The 23,715-nt window shown below is 35.6% G+C and overlaps 2 protein-coding genes and 1 long non-coding RNA gene across 6 annotated transcripts; 1 reads left to right on the top strand and 2 right to left on the bottom strand.

The window, feature by feature from the left end:
* Positions 1 to 26: 26 nt before the first annotated feature.
* On the bottom strand, positions 27 to 2,066 carry LOC130730596 (protein LIFEGUARD 4-like). The gene is made up of 4 exons (XM_057582645.1): positions 1,593 to 2,066; positions 1,386 to 1,499; positions 606 to 763; positions 27 to 474 (listed from the first exon to the last, which is right to left on the bottom strand). Exons 1-4 carry the CDS (start codon positions 1,837 to 1,839, stop codon positions 271 to 273), a joined length of 723 nt encoding a protein of 240 aa, XP_057438628.1. The 5' UTR covers positions 1,840 to 2,066; the 3' UTR covers positions 27 to 270.
* Positions 2,067 to 10,544: 8,478 nt separating this feature from the next.
* LOC130730594 (uncharacterized) lies at positions 10,545 to 15,182 on the bottom strand. The gene is made up of 4 exons (XR_009016386.1): positions 14,649 to 15,182; positions 14,049 to 14,145; positions 11,657 to 11,747; positions 10,545 to 11,470 (listed from the first exon to the last, which is right to left on the bottom strand). It is a non-coding gene; the product is annotated as an uncharacterized LOC130730594 (long non-coding RNA).
* A 2,637-nt stretch (positions 15,183 to 17,819) lies between these two features.
* LOC130730593 (heat stress transcription factor A-7a) lies at positions 17,820 to 21,738 on the top strand. Of its 4 annotated transcripts, none has more exons than XR_009016385.1 (4): positions 17,820 to 18,493; positions 19,704 to 20,849; positions 20,974 to 21,071; positions 21,192 to 21,738. XR_009016385.1 is itself a non-coding variant. In XM_057582642.1 (2 exons), exons 1-2 carry the CDS (start codon positions 18,170 to 18,172, stop codon positions 20,481 to 20,483), a joined length of 1,104 nt encoding a protein of 367 aa, XP_057438625.1. In that variant the 5' UTR covers positions 17,820 to 18,169; the 3' UTR covers positions 20,484 to 20,942. The 4 variants fall into 4 exon arrangements, 1 of the variants encoding a protein (XP_057438625.1); XR_009016384.1 differs by having other exon boundaries at positions 20,974 to 21,067; positions 21,192 to 21,737; XR_009016383.1 differs by lacking the exon at positions 21,192 to 21,738 and having other exon boundaries at positions 20,974 to 21,154.
* The last annotated feature ends 1,977 nt before the right edge of the window (positions 21,739 to 23,715 follow it).

The raw sequence follows: 23,715 nt of genomic DNA, 5'->3' as shown, positions 1-23,715 counted from the left end.
TAATTCAGAGCCGAACAGACGAAAGGTTGACAGTAGTAAATTTTGTTTCCAACTCTGCAAAATTCCAGCAGGGGGCAATTACATTGAATTATAACTAGATGAGAACTATTTTCAATAATGTTGTAAGTAAGGAATATATGCAGCTGCAATTATATGCCCATTGGTCTAACTATACAGGGGTATGTTCTTAGTGAAGCTATGCTAAGCTACCAAACTAAGTGATTACTTCCGTTCCAACGTGTATCCGAACACAGTTATCCATACACATTGTCAATCTGCAGCTCTAAAAACAGTGACCAGAGAGAGGAAGAGGTTTATGATGTCTAGATAGAGGCAGACTGAAGCCCAGATGTAATCATCATAGGAGAACCTCTTGATCAGGTTGTCTGTATCATAGACGATGTAGCCACAAAATATAATTGCGGCCAGGCAACCATAGATCATGTGTCCCAACTTACCAAGTGGGAAGAGAATCTGCAAGAAAAGAATCACAAAATAGTAAGAATACAAATGGACAATAAAACAGGATCCCAAAACAATTACGGGGGCTACCTGGCCTAATAATTCATGAACAATAATCAAGTAGGATCGCAGAACCTAAGTACCTGAATCAGGGCAAAGACAATAAGTACTAGTAGTGCTCCAAACAAGAAGGGGCCCAAAAAGCTGAAATCATGACCTCTCCTTGCGGCCCAAAATGTGTAGAGTGTTAGGCTGATCACCACCACAGTAGTCAATATGAAAGCTTCCAGAATCACTTTCCCTGTGCCATCCAGTTTCCAGCCTCATTAAAAACAAGTTTGGCAATTCTCACTCAAAAATGAAACCTATACCTATGCTTCACAAGCCAACATAATGCCTAGGAAAGAAAATAGCATTGGTCTATTAAAATCGAAGAGCCTAAAATTAAAGTAATCCCAAAAAAAGGGTAACAACAATCTGCTCGACATCCTTCAATTTCTGTATTGGAATTCAGAATGGCGCATACTCCGGAGCACGTTACATGCACAAGTTTGTATCTTTCATTTAAAATTATTCTAGTAAGATTTGTAGCATGCTTTGATCGAATCAATTCTGTTATCCAGAAGCTACTCACAGAATCAGACTTATTAGAATTAATTGATTTTGGCTCTATAATCAATTATAGAAGAAATTTCAAGACATCATCCGCCTATGTCACTTGAAACATTATCAGAGTTTAGCAAATAGAGCAAATCAAAAAAAGCATGAAGTATGTTTTTTTGATTTTGTTATCATGTTCAAAATCATTGATTAACATACAAATAGATAATCTAAATAGCAAAACACAAATGACAAAAAACAAATCACCATTGTCAAAAGAACTTCAAGAAAAACACAAAAAGAACAAAGACTGGACATCTTACCACTGACAAAGGCACAGCTTAGTCCAACAGCAAAAGCTAGAGTAACAGTGAAAATCAAGAGGAGGAAGTAATTGAGAGGGTGTTTCTGGCGATAACAGTAAAGGGGACACAACGCTGCAAAAACAAGTAAACAACAATTAGAAACAAGGGTGTCACATCACATAGACATAGAATCAAACATGTAGCATGCATGATAAAAAAACTCACTGATGAATGGCACAATCATGAGGACAATCAAGCCTTGGGTGGAACCGACGAAGAAGTTAGCGACGGGGCGAACGAAAACAACGACGGAGGCAACGGCGACGGTGAGGAGTAACTGGAAGGTGATGATGGAGTAGACTTTGCGTATGAAGGACCACCGTAGTTGAGGATTCTCGAGCATGGTGGGGTAGAGGGTTCTAGAAGAACCACCGCCACCACCACCACTCTCGACGTCGGTTTTCCGGAACATGATTGTTTGGATCGTAAGCAATGTTGTTGTTTCCAGGAAGAGGTGTAAACATTAACCTAACAACACCACTTAGTTCAAAATCAAGAAGGTTCTTTAAAATAAGCAGAGATTCTTCGCGGTGTGATGAGGTAAAGTAGTTAACACGTAATTTCTACTAATGTGTGTGAAAGGGTAGGAATGGCAATCGCGTTGGTCGATAGTGTATTTCATTATTTTGCTTGTTTTTTCAAAAAGGAGAAAGTTCCATTAATTGAAAAAATGGCCATGCCCTAGTACAAGGCTACAAGAGCCACACAAATTCAGCTTTTTCTAAGTATAGTAAAGTTACAAGAAATTTCATTACAATAAGCATATGACTCATTTATACATCTAAACACAATTAGCTAAAAGGGATTAAATTAAAACTTCTTGCAAGCCCACAGCCACCAAGCCCTTCACCAAAGAGCCCAAAGAAAGATATCCAGACAAACCCTAGTTTTTTGGGAACTGAAGCTTGGAAGCGTCGGAGAAGGCAAAGACAACGAAGGTGGAGCGGCGTCGGCTCCACCGCTTAACCCAGAACCTGATCTTCTACGAATAAAGCGAAGATTTGATATGAAAGGTTATATGTCGCTTCTTCAAAACCTTGTCGGCTCTGTCGTCGGCATCTATGCTACAAGGTCCTCAACCTAAGCGGTGCACAGCACCTCAGAACAAGCAAAAGACCAGATCTGGAAGGAAGGAGCGGTGAGACCATGGAAGTATCGCAAAAGACGATGGTGGTCATGGTTGGTGGTTGGTGGTTAGAGGTTAAAAAAATGAGATTAAAAAAATGGTTAAATAAGGTTTTGGTCCCTGTATAATATGCTAAATTAAAAAATGGTTCATCTTTGAAGTAAAGTTTGAACTCGGTCTCTATTGTTTAAAAAACTACCTGATTTTGGTTCAATCGATGTTGTTAGACTCATTAAATTTTGAGTTTCGCTAACCCAAACTCGAGTACGCTTAGCCCTTAGACTCAACCAAACCCCTAGCACCTCCTTTTACAAAATAATATTGTTGTACGTCATAATGCTTTTTCTCTTCGGATTTATTAAATTTGAGGTGCGAAGAGTAAAAACAAAAAATTGGTTATATGAACTTCTTAGTGCCATAAACTTAAACAAAAAAAAATGTAGTTTCCTATGGTTAAAAAATGTTTCACATGTGAAAGGTCCAAATGCTAATTCACTCTAAACACTAGGGTTCACAATCAACGAAAAATGCTTTTTAATTTTTAAAATATTTAATATGCGTTTTACATCTTCTACACGAAAATGTCCGATTTTCATAAGATCTTTTTAAATGGATCAAGATTATTTAGTTTATAACCGCTTCTCTATACCCGTTGTTGCTCCAAAAAAAATTCAAATACCCTTCTTATTTTACATGTTTCCAAATAAATAAAAATATTAAATATTAATCAGTTATTAATAATTTTTAATATTATTTATTATCTTAATTACTTATTATAAATTTAAAAAAATTACTTACTTAGAATTTTCAGTTTTCATTTTTTAAAATTCAGATTTAAATCTAATCATTAATCACATGAGTAAAAAAATTAAATAATAATAATGAACAACTTTGTGGTGGATCCACCGTGGTTCATGGCAATGCCAATGCATATTGATTTGCAAAGCAGGACTAGGACTGTTCATGGTCTCTAAGAACCGAAGCTAACAAAAACCGAACCGAAAAGAACCGAGCCGAACTCGAACCTAAACTTAAAAAATGGTTCGGTAATCGAACCAAAATCTCCGAACCGAACTGATATATCCACTTATTCACTATCCAGCGGTTATCCACAATTCCACATAACCATTAACCACATTCACTCGAACCAAATTTTCGGTTCAGGTTCGGTTCGGTTCGAACCATCCTATATCAGTTCAGTTCGAACCATACTATAAATATGCCTGTTTTACCGAACTGGTTAACCGAAATTTAAAACCGGTTCGGTTCAAATCATACTATATCAGTTCGGTTCGATTCTCTCAAACCAATTTTTCGGTTCGGTTCAAGCAAAGAACAGGACCATGGACAGTCCTAAGCAGGACTCTCATTCCCCTCCTTCGAGCGTGCGTCTGGTTGATAGCATAGCTCCTGAGCTAAAGTGGTTAAATTAAATTACATTTATGGAAAATTTAAACCTTGTTTTAGTTGCACCCAATTCGTGTAGGCTTGTAGGGAAAAAAACTTCATCTTTAGATTGATTGTTCTGTTCCTTTAGGGTGGGGGTGTTGTTGGCTTTTTGGAGTTGGAAATTACTGAGACCTGAGGGCAATGAAATGTGCCCCCAGATTGTAAAGTTTTGATTTTGGAGAGGAATGGTGTAGGTAGGTAGTTCTATTTTGGAGATCAGGAACTTGTTTTTGTTTAGTCTCTTATGCCCCATGAGGACTTGCTTCCCTGCTGTATCCTGTAAAAAAGGGCACCCAAATGCTTTCAATGCCCAGTCTTGGCTCCACATTGAAAGTGGGAAACTTCCCAAGTTGTCATCACACACCTCTATGTAAGTTTCTTTGCTGCTTTATTTGAATTTGAAGCTTAATTGTATGCCAGTTTAATTAATTAGGTGTTTTGTTGTTGTTGTTGTTGTTGTTGTGGGTGTGTGGTTTTCTGTCAATGTATTAAAGAGACTCTTTAATCAAGGTCTCACAGCCACCTATAGTCCCATTCTTCAAACCTATGGATTATGTGGAAGTTTTGGCTCAAATCCATGAAGAACTTGAGTCTTGTCCTCGCGAAGAGCATTCGAATCTGTTTTTGACTTTTTGTTACTATATCAGGTCTTTAGGAGCCTTGGAGAAGTTAAACTGATGCGTAGAAGTCTCCAGGCAGCGTTGCAGAAAGCCAACACTGCTCATGAGAAGATTGTATTTGGGGCATGGTTGAAATATGCAAAGCAAGGGGAAGGGCTGATAGCTGACTTGCTCATTACTTGTGGTAGATGCACTAAGGAGTTTGAGCCTATTGATGTAGCATCTCATTTTCCATTTGAGATATATGAAAGTTTCCCAGAGAGAATGACCAATGAGAACCACATTTCACAACTTGTTACTTTTTGTTGTTACATTTTGTCTGCATTTTGTCAAAAACAACTGATTGTCGAAGCAGATGCCGTGGCATCTGATTTCGTGAAGCTAGGACATCAGTCCTTTGCTTAAGTTTGATTTTGTGGGCCCTTGAAGATCTTATGAAGATATGTTTTTATAAGTTACTTGAGGTTCAAGTAGCTGTATCAGAAGGTTTTTAATTGTGGGTTGTTATTTGTTGAAACAATCTTTGTTAAAAGATTGATTTCTATCTTAACGTTTGAATTTTGCAACAATATCTTGGAGATTCTGTTTTGATTTGTTGTTGCAATACCCTAGTGTCTTTGCTGCTGCTGCTGAAGTCTATAAAAGGATGAAGACCTAAAACGTGAAGACCACCGAAGCTAATAGAGAGAGATCAAGTGTTTTAGGGTTTTTCATTGTTATTTGTCCTTGTTTCTTGTGAACAAACTTTGCTCCCTGATTCTATAAAGCAAAGTTGTGTTCTGTGTTCTCTGATTCTTAAAACTCTGATTGTTGATTGTTTGTTACCAATCACTGTGGCAGTGATTGAGGAAAAGTGAGAGGGACTCTCATACTTAGGTTGAGATACTAAGTAGAAATACACTTGGTAGATTAGGAAGTGAACTATGAACTGTGGTGTTCATGAGTGTCTGTAACTCCTTAATCTTGAGATAGTGGATTTCTTTTCTTTAGGTGCAAACCCTCCAGACGTAGGTGAAAGTTTTTCACTGAACTGGGTTAGCAATCATCTGTGTTCTTTTTTATTATTTTGCTGGTTTTGTTACTGTTAGTCGATTGTCGAACCTATTGTCCTAGTATCGCGTTCGACATCTGTCATGTGCGATGTGCGAGAACTGAAATTTCACTTTTAAAGTTGGATAATGAGAATATAATGTGATAGACATAGACAAAAAAAAATTCAGCGCCATTTCATGCAATGCTTAAGGGGTATTTCAGTGAATCATTTTCTCAGACTATAGATTTGTCTGAAAATAATATCTTGCTTTAGGTACGAGGGCAATAAGTTGTTTCAGTTTGACTGGCATTTTAATTTAGGTCCCTCCAAATCTTTTTCTGATGTTAATTACTTGAGAGAAATCCTTCCTAAGCCTCCCGAGTTTATAATTGCAGTGATGAGTGAACACAATTAAATTTATAAGTTGTAAGGATTGACTAAACTAAATACAGTGAGCTTAAAATCTGTTTCCTGTTCTATATGAAGAATGTTTCACCTACTTACTAAGAATATCTACACATTTTATCACCAAACAATTTACCGCGACCCTTAAATCAGAATGCTTATTTATCCTACTGCCTCTGCAAATCTGAATTCTGGATTTTACATCCACTTGTTATGATGGTTGAAAGTTTCACAAGTCTTTACAAAGTCCTGAAGGTGAAATATGAAGTTCTGTTGTTTGGACAAAGAGTTTCTTTTACTAATAATTCTTCCATTTAATACTCCAGGCACTGTACAATCTTGCAAGTGTTTGTGTTGACTGCGGGAAATGTTAGAAATTAGGGTATGATAATCATGGATAACTTCGAAGAATCGTGTTGAACACTTTCCGAACAAAGTATTTCGACCCTATTCTTGCCTGGGTTCACGAAATCCTTGTTGGGATAATTCTGAAGATCAATCTGCTTCAGGCAAATGAAGAACAGATCAAGAATGTAGAGCGTAATTTTGGTTTCTGTTTTCTATGTGTAAACTGAGGGCCAAATAACTCCTTTATAAGGAGTTTGTTTCAGGAATTGGAAAAACGGTTAATAAAACCGAATTCCTTTTCAAAAAATTTCGAACGGGGCGCTGCTGCTCCGCCCCTTGGAACCCCGCAATCTAATCGCGGTCAATTATGCGTTGGCTCAACAAGCGTGCACTCCGCACTACCCTAACTCGTTTCCGAGCTTAACGCATAATTGCATCGGCCTTCAATAAATCACATTACTACTAAAATCCATTGATGATACTAAAATCACCAACAGGAAATTGGATTCAGCTGCTGATTGCTATATCAATGGCCTTAAAATCGGGCACACTCGTTCCCATCAGGGTCTTGCTCGTGTTCATTGTCTGTGAAATGGTAAGGCTGCTGCTTATATGGAAATGATGAACTCATTGAGAAGACAAAAGATAATGCATCTGTCTATGAGAAGAGGTCTGAATACGGCAATCGTGACCAAGCAAAGGCAGAGATCTGCTGGTAAGTAATTTACCTCACATAACTCACTTGCTTAGTCACAAATCATTATGTTGAAGTATATAAATATGCAAATTGGAACTTTGTAGTTAATCTGATGTGAATTTTGCACATGGCTGATTGTGTTTGGGACCAGAAGAAGTTATTAAAAGGTCCCTAGGAAATTTTGTTGATTTTCTTTAATGAAATGGCATTATTTCTTGTTCATTCATTTGGTCAAGGAATTTTCACCACACCAATAAGTCAATAACCTTAGTACTATGATAAATTACCTTTTTAAGTGAATGTGGGTTTGCGAAACGGAGTTTAGTTGAAAGTGAGTTTGTTGTAATGTGATTAATGTTTGGATATTTTTTTTTTGAAAAGTAAGTTTGACAATGAATATTGTTTGGATAATATTACTTAAAAGTACTTTTGGATGTGTATAATTATTAATTTCAGGCATGAGTAGCACCCCAACCAACTTTCAATCAACGGAGAAGTTACAAATTCCCTCCTTCCATCTAACGTACGTTTAGAGCCCAAACTCAGTTGAGTCAACTAGAAAAAAAAATAGTCAAACAAGTGGGTGCAGAGTTCTATGCATTATGAAAGTACTTTGAGGGATGTCAACCCAAAACCAAACATAGCCGCTAATGTTAAAGTTTGTGTTTGGGTTTTCATTATAGTCACCGTGAGTCCACGTTGAACTCAACGTGGCAAAATCTTGCTTCTCTAATTCAGGTTAAACTCAATGTGGATTCTAGCTTTTCTGTTGATACCTTAAGATACATGAAATCATGTTTGTGTTTGCAGTTTGCACCAACGCCAAAACAAACATACACAAGCACTCCTTACTTAGTAATGATTAATGCGATGCTGCGTACTTGTTTATTATGATGTTTTAAGGATCCATCATATATTGAGTGCTCTGCATGTTATATCGTCAAAAACATTAGATATTGCCTATTGACATTGTTATTGCCTTTACTATTTACTACTGCTACTGCAGATTTTATTCTTTATTGTCAAATAGTTTTGTTGCAGTAGTGCTGAACAATGTGATTGGTTTATGTGGTTACAGTATCGATGGACAACAACAAGGAAGAGGGAGCCATTGCATTCAGAGCTGATGTACACCTCTTACATCTACGTGCAGCATTCCATGAGCATAAACAGGATTTCTCAGGTGCTCTCAGAGACTGTCGCGTTGCGCTGTCGGTGGACCCGTACCACCAAGAAATGTTGGAACTTCACAGCCGTGTCAATAGCCATGAGTCAAAGAAACATGTATATCAGTATATGTGACTTTTGCTAGATGGAACTGCACATGGAGAATTTTGATATTTGGTTGTATGAGAAGTTACAGTGCAACCACACCTTGAAGAATAGGAACTGGAGAGTGACTGCCATTAGCTACCATCAGCTGAGTCATGAGAATCATATTTGTGAAATGAAAAGTATAGTTAAGTTATATTCCTTCTGTAGTAATGAACATGTGAAGTAATAAGTAATAACCAATTTTCCCCAAAGGGGTGGTTCCAATTTTGTAAAAACTAAAGGGTTTAACCATTCTAAAATTATATTGGATTTTATAAAGGTATATGGAATTAGAGAAGCTAATTGTTGAGATAGCAATAAAATAGATGTGTATGTATGATAAACCATACAATTATCACAAACTCAACATTTAAGGCGTTGTTTGCATCACAACTGTAAACCAACATTCACCAACTAGACTCAATACCTGCTTTCACGATGAATGCTTGGTAATATGTGACATTTTTCAATTTATTCGCCGTTCTAATGATTATATTGTTGATTATTTAGTTAGGCTTTCTTTTTATTTGAACAATGTTTGGATTGAGTAAATTCCTTCAGGACTCTCTTCTCTTGCTGAACTTGATGTATTTACCTTTGTGCCAGATTCTTCTTAATGAATGAATTTTTAAAAAACTATTATTGAAAGGGCCAAAGAGGGATGAGTTTGCCAACATATATATGATATCATATATCAAAATATTATAAAATCAGTGTGCAAACCAAAACCACTGTCTACCAACATGAGAATAAAAGATATAGATCTCCCACAAGATCACGCTGATGTAGAGCTTCCGTTTGTAACTTCCAGAACTTTCTGAGCCAAGAACGACTTTTTTACATTACTAGCGTAAGTTTCAAATAAATTTACCAAACTAGTGCAACTTTTGATTTAATTACAAGAATAGTGTAAATCGCCACTTGAAGTGGCGATATCTTTTTTTTTTAATTTTTTTTTTATGAAATCGTCACTAGCAGTGGCGACACCAAATTTTTTTTTTTGACTTTGTTTATTAGTGACGGAAAATTGGCGTCACAAACTCCGTCGCTAAAAATTTTGTGACGGATGTATGTACACTTCAACTTCCGTCGCTAAATTCTTTTTCATTATTCACTAAGATTTTGAGACGAAATATATTTCGTCGCAAAAATAATTTCGTCGCTAGAAATGTTGTGACGGATGCTATCTTTCTTCACATTCCGTCACTAATACCTTTTATATTAAATATTAGGATTTTGTGACGGATACGATTCCGTCACAAACAAAGAAAGTAAAAAAAAAATATAAACAGGATGTCGCCACTGTGAGTGACGATTTCAATAAAAAATTTAAAAAAAAAAGAGATATCGCCGTTTCAAGTGACGATTTACACTATGTTGGTAATTAAATGAAAAGTTGCACTAGTTTGGTAAAAAAAATTTAAAACTACACTAACCTTGTAAAAAAGTCGCCAAGAACCTATCTACACTTTCTTGAATTAACTATTATCAAATCATATTATATAAAATATTTTTCTTTTTCCTCTTTCTTTAACTTTTACTCTCTATGTCTACTAAGCTACAACAATTAATTACGTATCAATTTAACATTTTCCTTGAATTGATTCTCACATCATCCTCCGTGTGTATAAAGTATTTAATTGGAAAAGATGTATGTTGACCCAAAAGAAAAAACAAATATGTATGAACTTTGTGGTAGAAACTTTATGAATTAACAATGCATGATGCTCTTCCTTCTATAAGTACTAGGATAGAGCCCGTTTACCCGTGCGATGCACGGGTAGTTTTTTTACCAAATTAATTGTTAACTATATTTAATTATTTATTGAGTATTGACATATATGGAATAATACAATGATATGTTTACTAAAACATACAATTTTAATTAGTGATACATTTATATGTTTTTTTTTATCTTCCCTTTATGTCTCAATGTTTCATCTTACTTATAGACAATTGGTTCGCCCTTTATCGTTAGTTTTTTTTTTTTGATAGACAAATGTTAGTGGTTAGTTGTTAGTAAGTTAGAAAATCTCTTCAAAATTCCTTTCCAGGATTCGAACCCTGGACCATCCCCTCCCCAACCCTTTACGGTTAGTATGGGGCATATGTCTAGAAAACATAGTTCTATAAACTTCACATTTTATTCTCATTTGTGTTCATAATAGAGAGACCCAAAGAGTCCCTAACAAACTGACATATTTTCCTAACTTTCAACACCACAGTTGATAAATATCTGCAAGCACTACTAAAATGTCAAATGCTGGAATCAGACCTTCACCACATTTCTATTCCAATTTTCATCCAGCGATTTCCCTATGATAGAATGCCTACACCAGCATCAAGTTTCTCACAATTTCATTTTCTAATAAACTTCAAATTGTCTCCTACAAATTTAGTTCTCTTTCAAGACTGATCTCGGTCCAAGTGCAGTGGATATACAATATCAAATACAACCATTGCTAACATGTGCCATACTTCTTGCAGGTCACCATGAGCTAAGGACTCGTAATCAGTTTTTATAACTTGCTTTGACAAAAAATTCCTACCAGCCCTTGCTCTTAAGCAATAAAAAATACTTATAGCTTTTAGGTACATTCCTAAAGAGATGAAAACCATATCTGGATGAGGAGCTTGAGGATAGTCAGCCATAGCTTGAGATACCATATGCCTAGTTGTCATCTGTAATAGTGTCTCTTTAACAGACTCCTCAAGATCCAAAATCTCATCTGCCAAAGCCTCTGCATCCAGATCCGAAGGATCTAATAATTCAGGAAATTTGTCATCATGAGGTTTGTTGATCCTCCTAGATATGTCTATTGCTTCCAACAAATTTCCACCATTATGAACTGCAAGGCTAAATGCTGCAACAACCAAGGGATTCCTTAGTTGATCACTCAATGTTTTGTGTAATGCAAGGATACCAACCCATAAGCTGCTGGGACATGGTCGGTTTGGTGCCAAAAGTTTATCCAAATTGGAGAACAAAGACAAAAGCAAATTGGTTCTTTTGTCCCGCCTCCGAAATCGACGGTGAACAAAATAAATAGCCTGAAATGAGAGTATTGAGAATAGAGTAAATAAAGTTATTGTGTAAGAGAGAAAACAAAACTTAAATGGTGCAAAACTGCCCAATCCCTTTGCTTGTTAATGTTAAGGAAACTCCATTTGGAAATATTACATTTCTTTAAAACAGCCAATTGGAACAACATACAGTCCAGATGCAACAAAAGTCACCTTATAGAGCTAGAATTAATCAACCGGTTCCTGGAAGAGATAAAACTGCCCTGTGCCGGAATAGCTTCACGAATGCTTTGAGTTCACAATCCTGCATAAATGATTAACATTTTAAGTCTCTCCAACTAAATGAATGCTTTTGAAGCAACAACCACAATAAAAGTGGTAAACAGATTAAAGTAAGAGCAGATTACATAAGTAGGAATCGCTTTTCAAAATTTATATAGGTAACAAACATAGAATTCTAAAATCATTGCATTACTTATCTAGCTTATATAGTTTGACTTAGACATTATTTTCTATTCACCAACCATTCTTTTCAATCCTTGGGGTTATAGGCAAAAGGAAAAATTGATCTCTAACGGGATTAGTTATATGATTTAAAAGCCCAAGCTTTCTCTGCAAACTTCTATTTGTTTACCCCGTTGACTTCTTATATTTACAAAGTATTAGATCCTAGCTTGCGCAACAATACAATGACATCAAATTCCAAATCCATTTTATTCAAGTCAATTTCATGAAAATTAATGCTATAACTATTATAGTAGTGCATCAAACAGAAACTTAACAGTTAATAAATCCCAAAATTAGGCGAACAATACAAAAGTTTTTCTTAAAGCTAGAAAGAATACTTTAGGCAGCAGTTTGATCTGCTTTTTGTGATGGATAAAACAAAGGAGCACATAATGATCAAATCAAGCAAATGGATGTCCATGAAATTCTGTCATGAGAGAGAGAGAGAGCAAACCCAAAAATCAGAAAATAGAAAGTTCACAGAAATCTCCCAAGGTTGCTAGCTTTTGATAACCCCGGCATAACCATAGAATTAGACCAGATACTTACACAGGTATCACATACTGACAAAGGTAGACTATCCACTTGATAAAAATATACTACTTAACAACAGCTACTATTGCAGCTTAGACTCGCCTCACATTATTGGGTCATATGTGAATCATAGCCCCTTTTGGACCATGCTGAAGTGCAAGATTTGGTCCCTATTGAACCCAATGGTGACAAAATTCAATATGAATTTTTTGTCCTTTGGTATTACAATCCTTTTAAGAAAGGATTTTTTTGCAATCATCCATCAAGAAATATCTGGATGTATCCCTCAGACTTCTCTGGTAATGCTGCTTTGTTAAAAGTAGCAGTCACAGAAAGATTAAAAAGTTGTCAGTATGAAAAAAGAAACTAAGAAGAAAGCAAAGACAGAATGATATACTGACATGCTTCTCCTTACAGTTATTATTCAATGTTTAACACCAAAAGACTAAAAGTTATCAGTGTATATTTATAGGGGTCAAACTCAAGCCTAGTCCTAAAACTCACTGTAGAAGAAAAAACATGGCAAGAAAAAAAAAGACATAGGGCAAAACAACACAACGATTGTCTTTTTTTCTTTTAAGTTGTGAAATGTCACTATATAAGGGGTTTCTTCTTTGTATAAATACGGGTTTACTCGGCTAAAATAATTTACCGAAATAGAGATATTAGAACAAAGATTAACAGCAATCTTGAAGGTGTGCATCCCGCTTTACCATATGTTCTTCTACTGAATAGGAGCAGTAAACATATAAAGTGAAGCTACAGAATCTGTAGTAAATCCAATTCAACACCACAAATTAACAACTCTCCTAATGAAAAGTAAATTCTTCATGCTCATCAAAGCAATAACAGCATCACTATGAACAGTCATTAAATGCATGATTCAGAAAATTTTGAACTAAGTAAGAAAGAAAGGATTGAAAATGTGAAGTTGGGAAGTAAATTCTCTTGTTCTTCTATCAAAATTCAAGGTTAGCCCTTCTGCATAATTAGTGTATAGACTTGAGCATTTTGTATTTGCCTTGTAGGCTGATTCTTTAACCAAAAATAATGTTCAAATGGCTGAGAAATAGGGTCTAAACCTTGTTACATAAGAGAGAAACATGAGTGTGATACCAAAAGCACAACAATACAAAATGTCGAAAACAAAAATAAAAAACTTTTGCAAACAATGAAGGTTTTAAGATCTTCAACAGATTCTCGATTATAATATTATAAAAAATAGCCCAAGACAAATTGTGAATAATCCAATCTCATATTTATTGACTTCAAAGTTCTTCCACCAATGATTCAACCACCATTCAAATTCAAAATAATAAATAGTTATCATAATAGGATAAAGATTGAAGTTGAACCATCATCACAATCACAATTATAAACAAAGCTTCAAACATTTAATCAAGCACTAAACTGATATTCAGATCTTTTGGCATTCCGGATCTGATAACTACTTAAAATGAATGAGATACATGAAATTTAAAGAAAACTAATCATTAAAACTTAAAAAAAGTTAAAATAAGCTTTCAAATTGTGATATGATCACATGAATTAGCTGCAAAATTACCTTCCTGCACAATTACCATTGTCCCTCCTGCATAATTTTATTAATTACTCCAGCAGAACCGTTGATTTAGAAAAGTAGAGCTCTAGAGTACACATATCTGAGAAAAAGAGAAAAGAAATCAGGAAAGGCAACAAATGGAAAGGAGACAAAATATTTTGCAGAACAGTTGATAACAAACAAATACTGAATTTTTTGTTAGTCCTGATTGAATTAATAGTGCCAATCATCTAAACAGTTCACAAAACACAAATAAAAGGGTTAAATAGCAGAGCTAACTGGAAGGGGAAGGAGAGGTGAAGTGTGGTTGAATAAGAACTGAGGGGATATTTATAACCAAATTGATCTGAAGAAACAAAATAATAGAAGAGTCTCTGGAAAGCCTTCCACCTATAACCCTCTATCTACATACATAATCGCAACTTCTGCTCAGAATAGAAATGACAGATGAATGCAAGACGTATGAGAATTGCTAAACCAAGTACCAAATCCCCCAAAAAAATGCACATCTAATCAACTATATCAGATAAAAAATTCATATAAAGGACGAAATTAGGAGAAAACGTATCACAAGCGTTGAGATACAGTGTGTTGAAGGCATACCCACGTGATGGTTGACATGGAGATGTGATGGCCATCACCGGAGAATCCGTGGGAGCACGCTGAGGGTCGTGGAAAGTAAGCTTTTGTGCAGAGTGATGTCGGTAACCGCTGGAAACGGGGAAAATCGGTGACGTTGATCCAGAGGAAGCGAGAAGTTGGGGAAAAAGGACGGAAGGGCGACGGCGGTACGATTTGGAAAGAAAGTGAGCGATGGCGGTGGAGGCGCAATTCTAACGGTGAAGAGGTGGCCGTCGGTGTTGGGTTTGAGGGGAAGAGAGGAGGTGGTGCGGTGGTAGTTGATTTGGAGGTTGTGGCTCGGTGGTGAGTGGGGCTGTGGAGGTGGCCATGCGGTGGTGGGGATCAGGGCCGGCTGCTGAGCTCTTTCCCCTTTGCAGCCTATCTGTGTTGTTGTAGAAAGGGGTACATGCCAAAGCAATCTAGGTTTGTCATCGTAGGGGATGAACAGGGAAAGGGGCTGAAAGAAAAAATGGTTAAAGCAGCAGACACGTGGCGAGCAGCGATTGGAGGTTTTGTAGGAATAGTGAAAATGAAACTCACGAATAAGAAATAGTAGATTTTAATACTTTAAATTTAGAGGACCCATATTGTGCTAGTTGAATAATAGATTATTCTTGATACGTGCCATTACTGCACCCTATCCACGCCATCTCAAAATATAATAATACTGCCATGCGTAAGAACCAATAATATCCACGTGTTTTTTTCTTCTTCAACTGGGTGGCTAAATAATAGTATAGTATTAAACTCAAAAGGTGACACTGCACACACAATATATTAAAAGGGATGATATGATTCTCATTGGTAGTGGTAAAATACTATTCATATTGGGATATATATGCTGCTAAAGCTCACTCAAATACTTCAGGAAATGGATATATGAAGTAAAGTCTACGTGTCGTGCACGTGTCATGCTATATCGCAAGCCAACAAATGTTTTTTTTTTCCCTTTGAATGTCTGATTTACTTGTCTTCTACAACGTGTCTCATCCCAGGATAAAATTGAGCTTCATACAAAAGAACTTGGATGAGGTGAGTAGTTCACATGGTTGAGTTAAGAGTAATTATAGATGAAGAGTCAGGATTCAAACCTTAGGAGAGATAATTTGTACTAATTTATTAATAACTAATTAACACGGGGAAGGGAGCTCACTTGGTAAACTATAGGTGAGCTAAGGAAAATGAAGAGATTTGCAGGATGAAGGTCAGAGTTCAAATCCTGATGAAGGAACTAATTTACTATTAACAATTAACAATTAACATTTGCCTATAAAAAAAAGAGTTTAATGGGTATGCACTGTCAGTGTAAAATAGTTTTACACAGACATCCAATCAATGTTTGTCACGTAGGAAAGAGAGTTACATTCATTTTTAATTTTAATTAAAATAAAAACATACTTGCTTATTTGGCGGAATTCAATTGGATGTCAGTGGTGCATATCCATTAAATTCTAAAAAAACCTAACATTTGCCTATAATTAAAAAATAAATAAAAAAATAAAAAAAATTCTACCGTATAAAAGAGTTATCAATATAATAAAAAGCAAATGTTAATTATTAAATTAGTCTATGTTTGTAAGCAACTTTCCTTTGAAAAAAATCTATATTTTATAAGTTGATTCGAGTTTCTTATTAAAAGTTTTTTACTATTACTCGTGTGTGTGGGGAAATGTTAACATTAGTCCTTGTCGGAAGATAAAATTCATGTGATCTTATCTAGTGGCAAATAAGAGTTGAGGTGGCACAATAAGTGTAATTTTTATTAATATGTCTATTTTAAACACATATACCCTTCCTCCACTCCTAGTCCAGAGCTTCCAACACCGCCTTCCTCCGTCGTCCACCACCATATCCGCCACTCCCTCCTCATCCACCCCATTAGAAAACTCATTAAGTGTTTTTTGTGATGATATTCATTCATGAATTGTTATTTAACACTGTGATTGACGTGTTGTTGATCTCCCCTGGCCTGTTCAAAAGAGGGTTTAACCCTAGGAGTGACTTGAGGTTGCATTTGATGATGAGTTTGGACAACACCGCTTTTTAGTCGTTGTTGGTGTGCTTTGTTTTTAGTTAGGACAAGAACATGAAGTCGAAAAATTAAATTTGTGTTTAACTGATGGATTAGGGTTTTTGAAATTGGAGATTAGAGATTATTGTAATTTTGTTTTTTAGCTAATAATTTTAATTGAATTATTAATTATACAAGTGTAAATTAAATATCAGTTAAAAATCATACTTGACTGTCACACGCGTCACACGTGAGTGTGCCTTATGCTCTGATCGAACACATGGCAAGATCGTCAGAATTCCGACTTAAGAGAAGAAACCATGTTATTTTTCTAATCGTGGAGTTAGAATCCAACTTTATTATGTGAAGGACTAAAACCAATCCTCTATCATTTTAAATGACCAATTTTTTTTGTTAAATTATAAAAAAGAATCTCAAATTTTATACTAATCATAATCTTTTTCTCCATTTCAATTTCAAGAAAGGAAAAGTGTTAGTGAGGTGACACTAGATTTTTGTATGTACGTAAATACTAAACAAAGTTTTTTTTTTATAATTTTCTTCTTCATTTTAGATTCTGATGGCAGTTTAGTATACCCCCTAACAACCAAGCAGAAAGAGCACAAGATGTTTTTGGTCTTACTTCATTCTTCAACCTCTGAAACCCATTCTTTCTATCAATAGCAAATTGTGTGGTTTCCAATTGTTTGGAATCAATTATGTGATCTTTTACAGATGCTACCTTCCCATTGAGGAAAGAGGGGTTGAATTTGCCAAACAGATAAGGCTAAAATACTATAAAATCAGTGTGCTGTCAACCAATACCACTCTTCCAACATGTGAATCCCACACAACATTAATAAAAAATTCCAGGATCCCCACCACCACCTCACCATGCTTCTTCCTTCTATAATAACTTCCAGAACTTTCCAACTCAAGAACCCTTCCTCTCACCCACTTCCAGTCTCTTTCATCCACTTGCTATTTCAGGAAAGGCCCTTCAATTATTATAAACTAAATATTTCCCCCAAGATGTCTAGAAACTTCTTAATAATCATCCATTATTTGAAGATTTAATTTTTATATTTGATTTTTCTATCACACTCACTCCTCTACTTTCTATATAAACCCTCTAGGAACTTTCTAATATTGCTTTCTTCCTGTGTGGGTATCCCAAACCAAACAAACAACCCATTCTGTTTTTCAACTGTTTAAACTACTTTTCATAGCCCCCTCCATTGAACCAATTCCAAAACATTCAATTTTTCACCATGTTTCATTGAATCACCACATCAAATCACCATAATATGCACCTTTACTCTGTTTTCAAATCTCTGTTCTTCTTCCTCCTCGGTTTTGACTAATGTCTATTTGCTATTTCCTTCTCTGTTGTGTCAATTCAAGTCCTTTCTTACATCAGCATTTTGCAGGGGAAACCTGTCAAAAGTCAAAACCATAAAACCTGTTAAGTTAGTTAGTTAGATTTAGAAAAATGAACTATCTATACCCAGTGAAAGAAGAGTACTTGGAGTTTGAACCAACATCATCAGCATCTCACAGTCACAGTGGAGGTGATGATCAATCAATGGTGGTTGCTCCACGGCCAATGGAGGGGCTTCATGAGGTGGGGCCACCCCCATTTCTGACCAAGACATTTGATGCAGTGGAGGACCCCACAACCAGCCATATAGTTTCATGGAGCAGGGGAGGTGCTAGTTTTGTGGTTTGGGATCCACACACTTTCTCCAGGGAACTTCTTCCTAGATACTTCAAGCACAACAACTTCTCAAGCTTTGTCAGACAACTAAACACTTATGTAAGTCAACTCTTGTGTGGTGTTTTGTGGTATTGTGGTGCATCAACCTTTTCAATTTCTATGTCATTCATGTTTTACTTTTAAAAGACAAAATGTGAGCCAATTTGGAAACCAATCCCCTGTTTTCTGTGAATGAAAAATGAGTTTTTCTCTTTTTTTTAACTGCTTCCTTTTGTAAGGAAAAATATAGGGTATCTTTACATAAAATGGGGAAAAAAGAGGAATTGGTAGATAAGAGAGAAGTTAAAGACAGAGAGAGCTTGTATGATTTCTTTTTTGTAAGGGTTGGAAAGATTTTTTGGTGTTAAAATTAATTTTTGGGTATTTGTATATTTTTAATAATAGATTCTACTTTCAAATCAATTTTGGGATAAAATTACAATCCTAATTTATATGATGAATATAATTAATAGTAAAATTTCATAATTGAATTTTATAGCATTATCTTATTTTATTTAAATATAAATCACTTTATTTTCAATTTGATGATAATCAATTCCACCTACATTAATTATATCCACTAATAATAAACAATTAATGTATTGCAACTTGCAAAGATGAACAGATTGTAATGACATGTAATTTGAATGTGATGTTGTTTTATATTTTCTTCACTCCCAAGTTCAATGGCCAGTTTTTTTTTCTATTTTTAACTTAAAATATATCCTGCGTTGTGCAATTTGAATATTTAAAGTCATCCCAACTTGTGGGTTCTGCTTCTGGATTTCTCCTACCTGCTCTTCCTGATGTAGAACATTCACTAGGTCTTCCAAATTGCATCATGCTTTGCGAATTTCTCCATTTCCTATTTATAATCAGAAATGGTACTTAGAAATCCAAACACTGACAAACTTCATTTTTTTCTCACACCAAATTATCAATATTTTTTTTCTTATTCTATATTGAATGTTTGTAATTAGTATATATGCATATGTCTACCAAAAATATTCCACTTATAATAGCTATCACTGTTGGTTTCCTATTCATTCCTGGTGTGTTTTTTTTATTTAAAAAAGTTATGTTCACACATTAGTTCCACTTCCACCAACATGAAACATAGATAACTGAATAATATGATAGGTGACGTGATATAAAATGGACTTTTCAAAAAAAAAAATGGAGAGATGAAGAGAAATGAGTGAAAATGGTATGGAAAAAGTGTGAGAATATCAAAACTCTTTTTTTTTATATGTGGGACTCCATTTTACAGGGCTTTAGAAAAATTGATCCAGATAGATGGGAGTTTGCAAATGAAGGGTTCTTCAGAGGGCACAGGCACCTGTTAGCAAACATAAGGAGAAGGAAGCACCCTTCTCAGCCAACACCTTCCCAACAACAAGCACCAGATCACTGTGTTGAAGCTGGTCGTTTCGGATTGGATGAAGAAATCGATCGTTTGAGGCGTGACAAGCAAGTTTTGATGATGGAGCTTGTGAAGCTCAGACACCAGCAACAGAACACAAGATCATACCTTCAAGAAATGGAGGAAAGGTTAAGAGGGACAGAAATTAAGCAGCAACAAATGATGGCTTTCTTAGCTAGAGCAATGCAAAATCCAGCTTTCATTCAGCAGCTACTCCAACAGAAGCAGAAGAGAAAGGAGCTTGAAGAGGCCATGACTAAGAAGAGGAGAAGGCCAATTGAGCATGGAACTTGTGCTAGTGGTGTTGGGGGATCAAGAAGCAGTGTTAAAGTTGAAGTTCCAGCTTTTGGGGAATTTGGATTCGGTGTGTCAGAGCTGGAAGTGTTAGCCATGGAAATGCAAGGTTTTGGTAGAGGGAGGAGAGAACAAGAGGAAGAGCCTGAGGCACTAGAGCATCAAGAGAGAGCTGAGAGGTTGGATAAAGAACTTGATGAAGGGTTCTGGGAAGAACTTTTCAGTGAGAATTTTCATGGAGAATTAGACATTCCTACGTCTCAAGGGGAAGATGATGACGATGTCAATGTGTTGGTGAATCGCTTCGGTTACTTGGGTTCAAGTCCTAAATGAAATTAAGTGTTTGTTTGGAAATTTGTCTACAATTGATTATGAACCTAATTAGTTTTAGGGAGAAACTTCTCATAGTAGCTTCTGGCTGCCAGAATTGATTTTGAGGAAAGAAAAACTGAACCAAACATTCGAGCTTGCTTCAGAGAGGGTATTGATAGGGTGGAGTCATCACATTTGGCAAGCTAGAAGGACCACAATCAGAATATCTGAGGAAACCATTTGATTTAGCAGTGTTTCTAACTCTCTCCTTTTGTGGCACTTGTTAAAACCTTTGTTTCTTGTTTTTCTCTATGTTTGATTAGGTAGGTTGCAGCTGTTGCTTGGACAAGAATCTGTGCTAGTGATAGCAATCATTATTTGCTCAAGGTTCAATTTTTTACTGTCCTTTTCATTTTATCCACTCAAACCCCCCTGATAATGCCATAACTTAAACAAAGATATTGGCTTTCACTCTTGTTATTTTAATAATGTTCTACCTTAACAAATGTAGATAGTTCAGATGCTGAAAGTGTAGAATGGATACAAAGTAGCTGATCTTCAAGAATCATAACTGAAAGTTGCTTTTGAATCAAGAGCCAGTTGATGTCGGTTTGATTTTTGCCCCTATACCCTTTTCATTCCTCGTACTTTGTCTTGTGGTCTGAAATAAAATGAGGACTTCATGGACAGAATTTCATGATGTTACATCTAATTATAGCATTTTGGTAGGTATCTTCATGTGTTAATGATTCCGTTCCCATTTGGAAACAAACAACCAAAGAAACATTTGATGGCTCTCAAAGTGAAACGTGTCAAGATGATTGATCAGCCAATGAAATTGATAATCTTCTGTTGGTGTAGTCTCTCCTCCTACTAGTGTCAAGCTTACATAGTCACATATTTATTGGACCAATCTTATCTTGGGCTGAGATGGACTCTAGCGACCTTAATTACCTCATATAGCTGTGAGCCATGGGATAATAGTCACAAATTTAAGTCATGAAAATTGCCTAGATAAGGTTGTTCAATTTAACTCATGAAAATAGCTTTGATAAGGTTGTTAAAATGTGTACTAGCACTCATTTGCACTTATGTCAATAGATATTTAAACATAATCTAAATCATTCAGTCATTGGTCACAAGAAAAAACCACAAAGACTCAAAAGGTCACCATGCTATCAAAATAGCTTATGCTCGGACCTAAGATAATCAAAGACCTGACTATGACAAGGTCTCAAAGACTAGTGTAAATGAAATTGAAATTATTATGACAGTCAAACGTCACTTCTATTAGTAAATGGAGGATAAAGTCTATCAAAGCAGATAAAAGAGCATTACCACAATACTTACAAAATAAGACATATCACACTTGCTCGTAACTCTATAATCCAAACAAGACACAAAAACATAAACAAACATAGAAATACTAAAAGAATCACTCAATCAGATTTGACCAGGTCTAAAACCCATCCTGGATTAGGGTTCTAAATCTCCTCGTCTTTAGTATATTAAGTGAACATGTGTAATTACAATGAATCCTTTCCTTTTATAGTAGGAAAAATATAACCTAACACTAAAGTTTCCTAAGGCTTGTGCGTACCTTAGACATAAGCGGCCCAAGCATACATGGAACGCTACAAAGTAATAAATAACTCGCAAGAAAATTTTTCATTTGGGGGCGAGGGCAGGATCCCGCTTGTAATGTAGGTAAATCACTCGCTAGATGAGAAATCACTCATTGAGTTAGGAGGTCACCCAAAATCAGTTTGTGAGTCCTTCGCTCGCCAGGCCTCAGGGATGCTTAAGTCCCTTGCTGGCCGATCCTCGTAGATGGCCCACCCTGAAGAATGGACCGTTCTCTAATGTGACTTGAACAACTCTTTGGTTTGGTTACCTTCGCCAGTCCATAGTCCATATCTTAATTGCTCTTATTTTTTAGGGTCTTCTAGCTTTGCCAGTATTGTTGCAATGGAAGAGTTACAAGCTAAACTTAGCTGCACAAAATTCTATCTTTACAAGCTAAACTAGTTTTAGAGTCCGATGGAGAGTTAAAGAGAAGAGAGAGTGAGAAAGGAGGTGGAAGCTAAAAGAGGCAGAAAAAAAAGTATGAAAATGTGGAGGTGATTGTGGATACGGGGTGAATCTACATATAAAACAAAATAAAATCCTACCTAGAGGATGAAAAAACTCTCACTAAGAAAGGGTAGAAACTCAACTAAAACGAGTAGAAGACCACAAATTAGAATGAGAAGACCGATGATGAAGATTAACTTGCTAAGAATGGTGTCATTTTCTAGAAAACAATCAGGGTTTCTTTGATTATCGAGCAGAATTGCTTCATAAGAGTAGATAAGAAATTTTAACCTAGCTGAATTACTATTTTGAGTTCAACTATTGAGCCTCACAAGCGTCATTGAAGGTGGAGATACTTTACTAATGTCGTTACAACGTGGACCAAGGAGTGTTAAGCTATGATACACATTTTTTTGCAAGGATCACAAAATTTCAGTGTAACAATGACATTAATTTCTTTTATCTAGATTAACTACCGTGGGAAGTATCTTGCAACATAAATAAGTTATAGAAAACTATAAATGAATGTATCTAAATTTAATAAAAAATATGTGTGAAAAAAAAGAAAAAAAAATAACCAAATTGGAATAAAATTGATCGACAAACATTTTCGAGTGTCGCCATTTAGACATATCATGTTGCGGCGATTTTTAACCGCTACAAATTAAATTTTGTGGGGTTAAAACTGCTACAAAATGACATGTTTGAAGTGTGGTCTATGTATCATCCCTAATTGAAATTTAAATATTTGACGGTGCTGACGTGATTTTTTTTTTATTTCTTGGACCTGCCGGCCTTGTAAGTGACAAAAGCAAGACCTAACCAGTTGAGCTACATAAAGAATTGATATAATTAATAATACAATTTTATTTATATCATTTATTCCTTCACAAAAGTCTTCTCCCTTTCCCTTTCACGCTGCCATCTCTCCTTCACCTTTCCTTTTCATCATCGGAAATCACAAATAAATTAACAGAAACCATGACATCAAACAAAATCCAATTTACACATGATCCATCAATTTTATGCAATGTAAATGATTTAATTTATACATGATCCATCAATTTTTCTGCTTGATAAAAAATTAAAACACCCCAAAAATCATAATTCATCAAAATACGGAAAGATACATATGAGAGACAAAGAGAACATATTTTTTCACAAATAAACTTCAGAAAAC

This window comes from Lotus japonicus, chromosome 1, assembly GCF_012489685.1.
Source record: "Lotus japonicus ecotype B-129 chromosome 1, LjGifu_v1.2".
NCBI classification, from domain to species: Eukaryota; Viridiplantae; Streptophyta; class Magnoliopsida; order Fabales; family Fabaceae; genus Lotus; species Lotus japonicus.
This window is presented reverse-complemented; position numbering and strand designations above follow the sequence as displayed.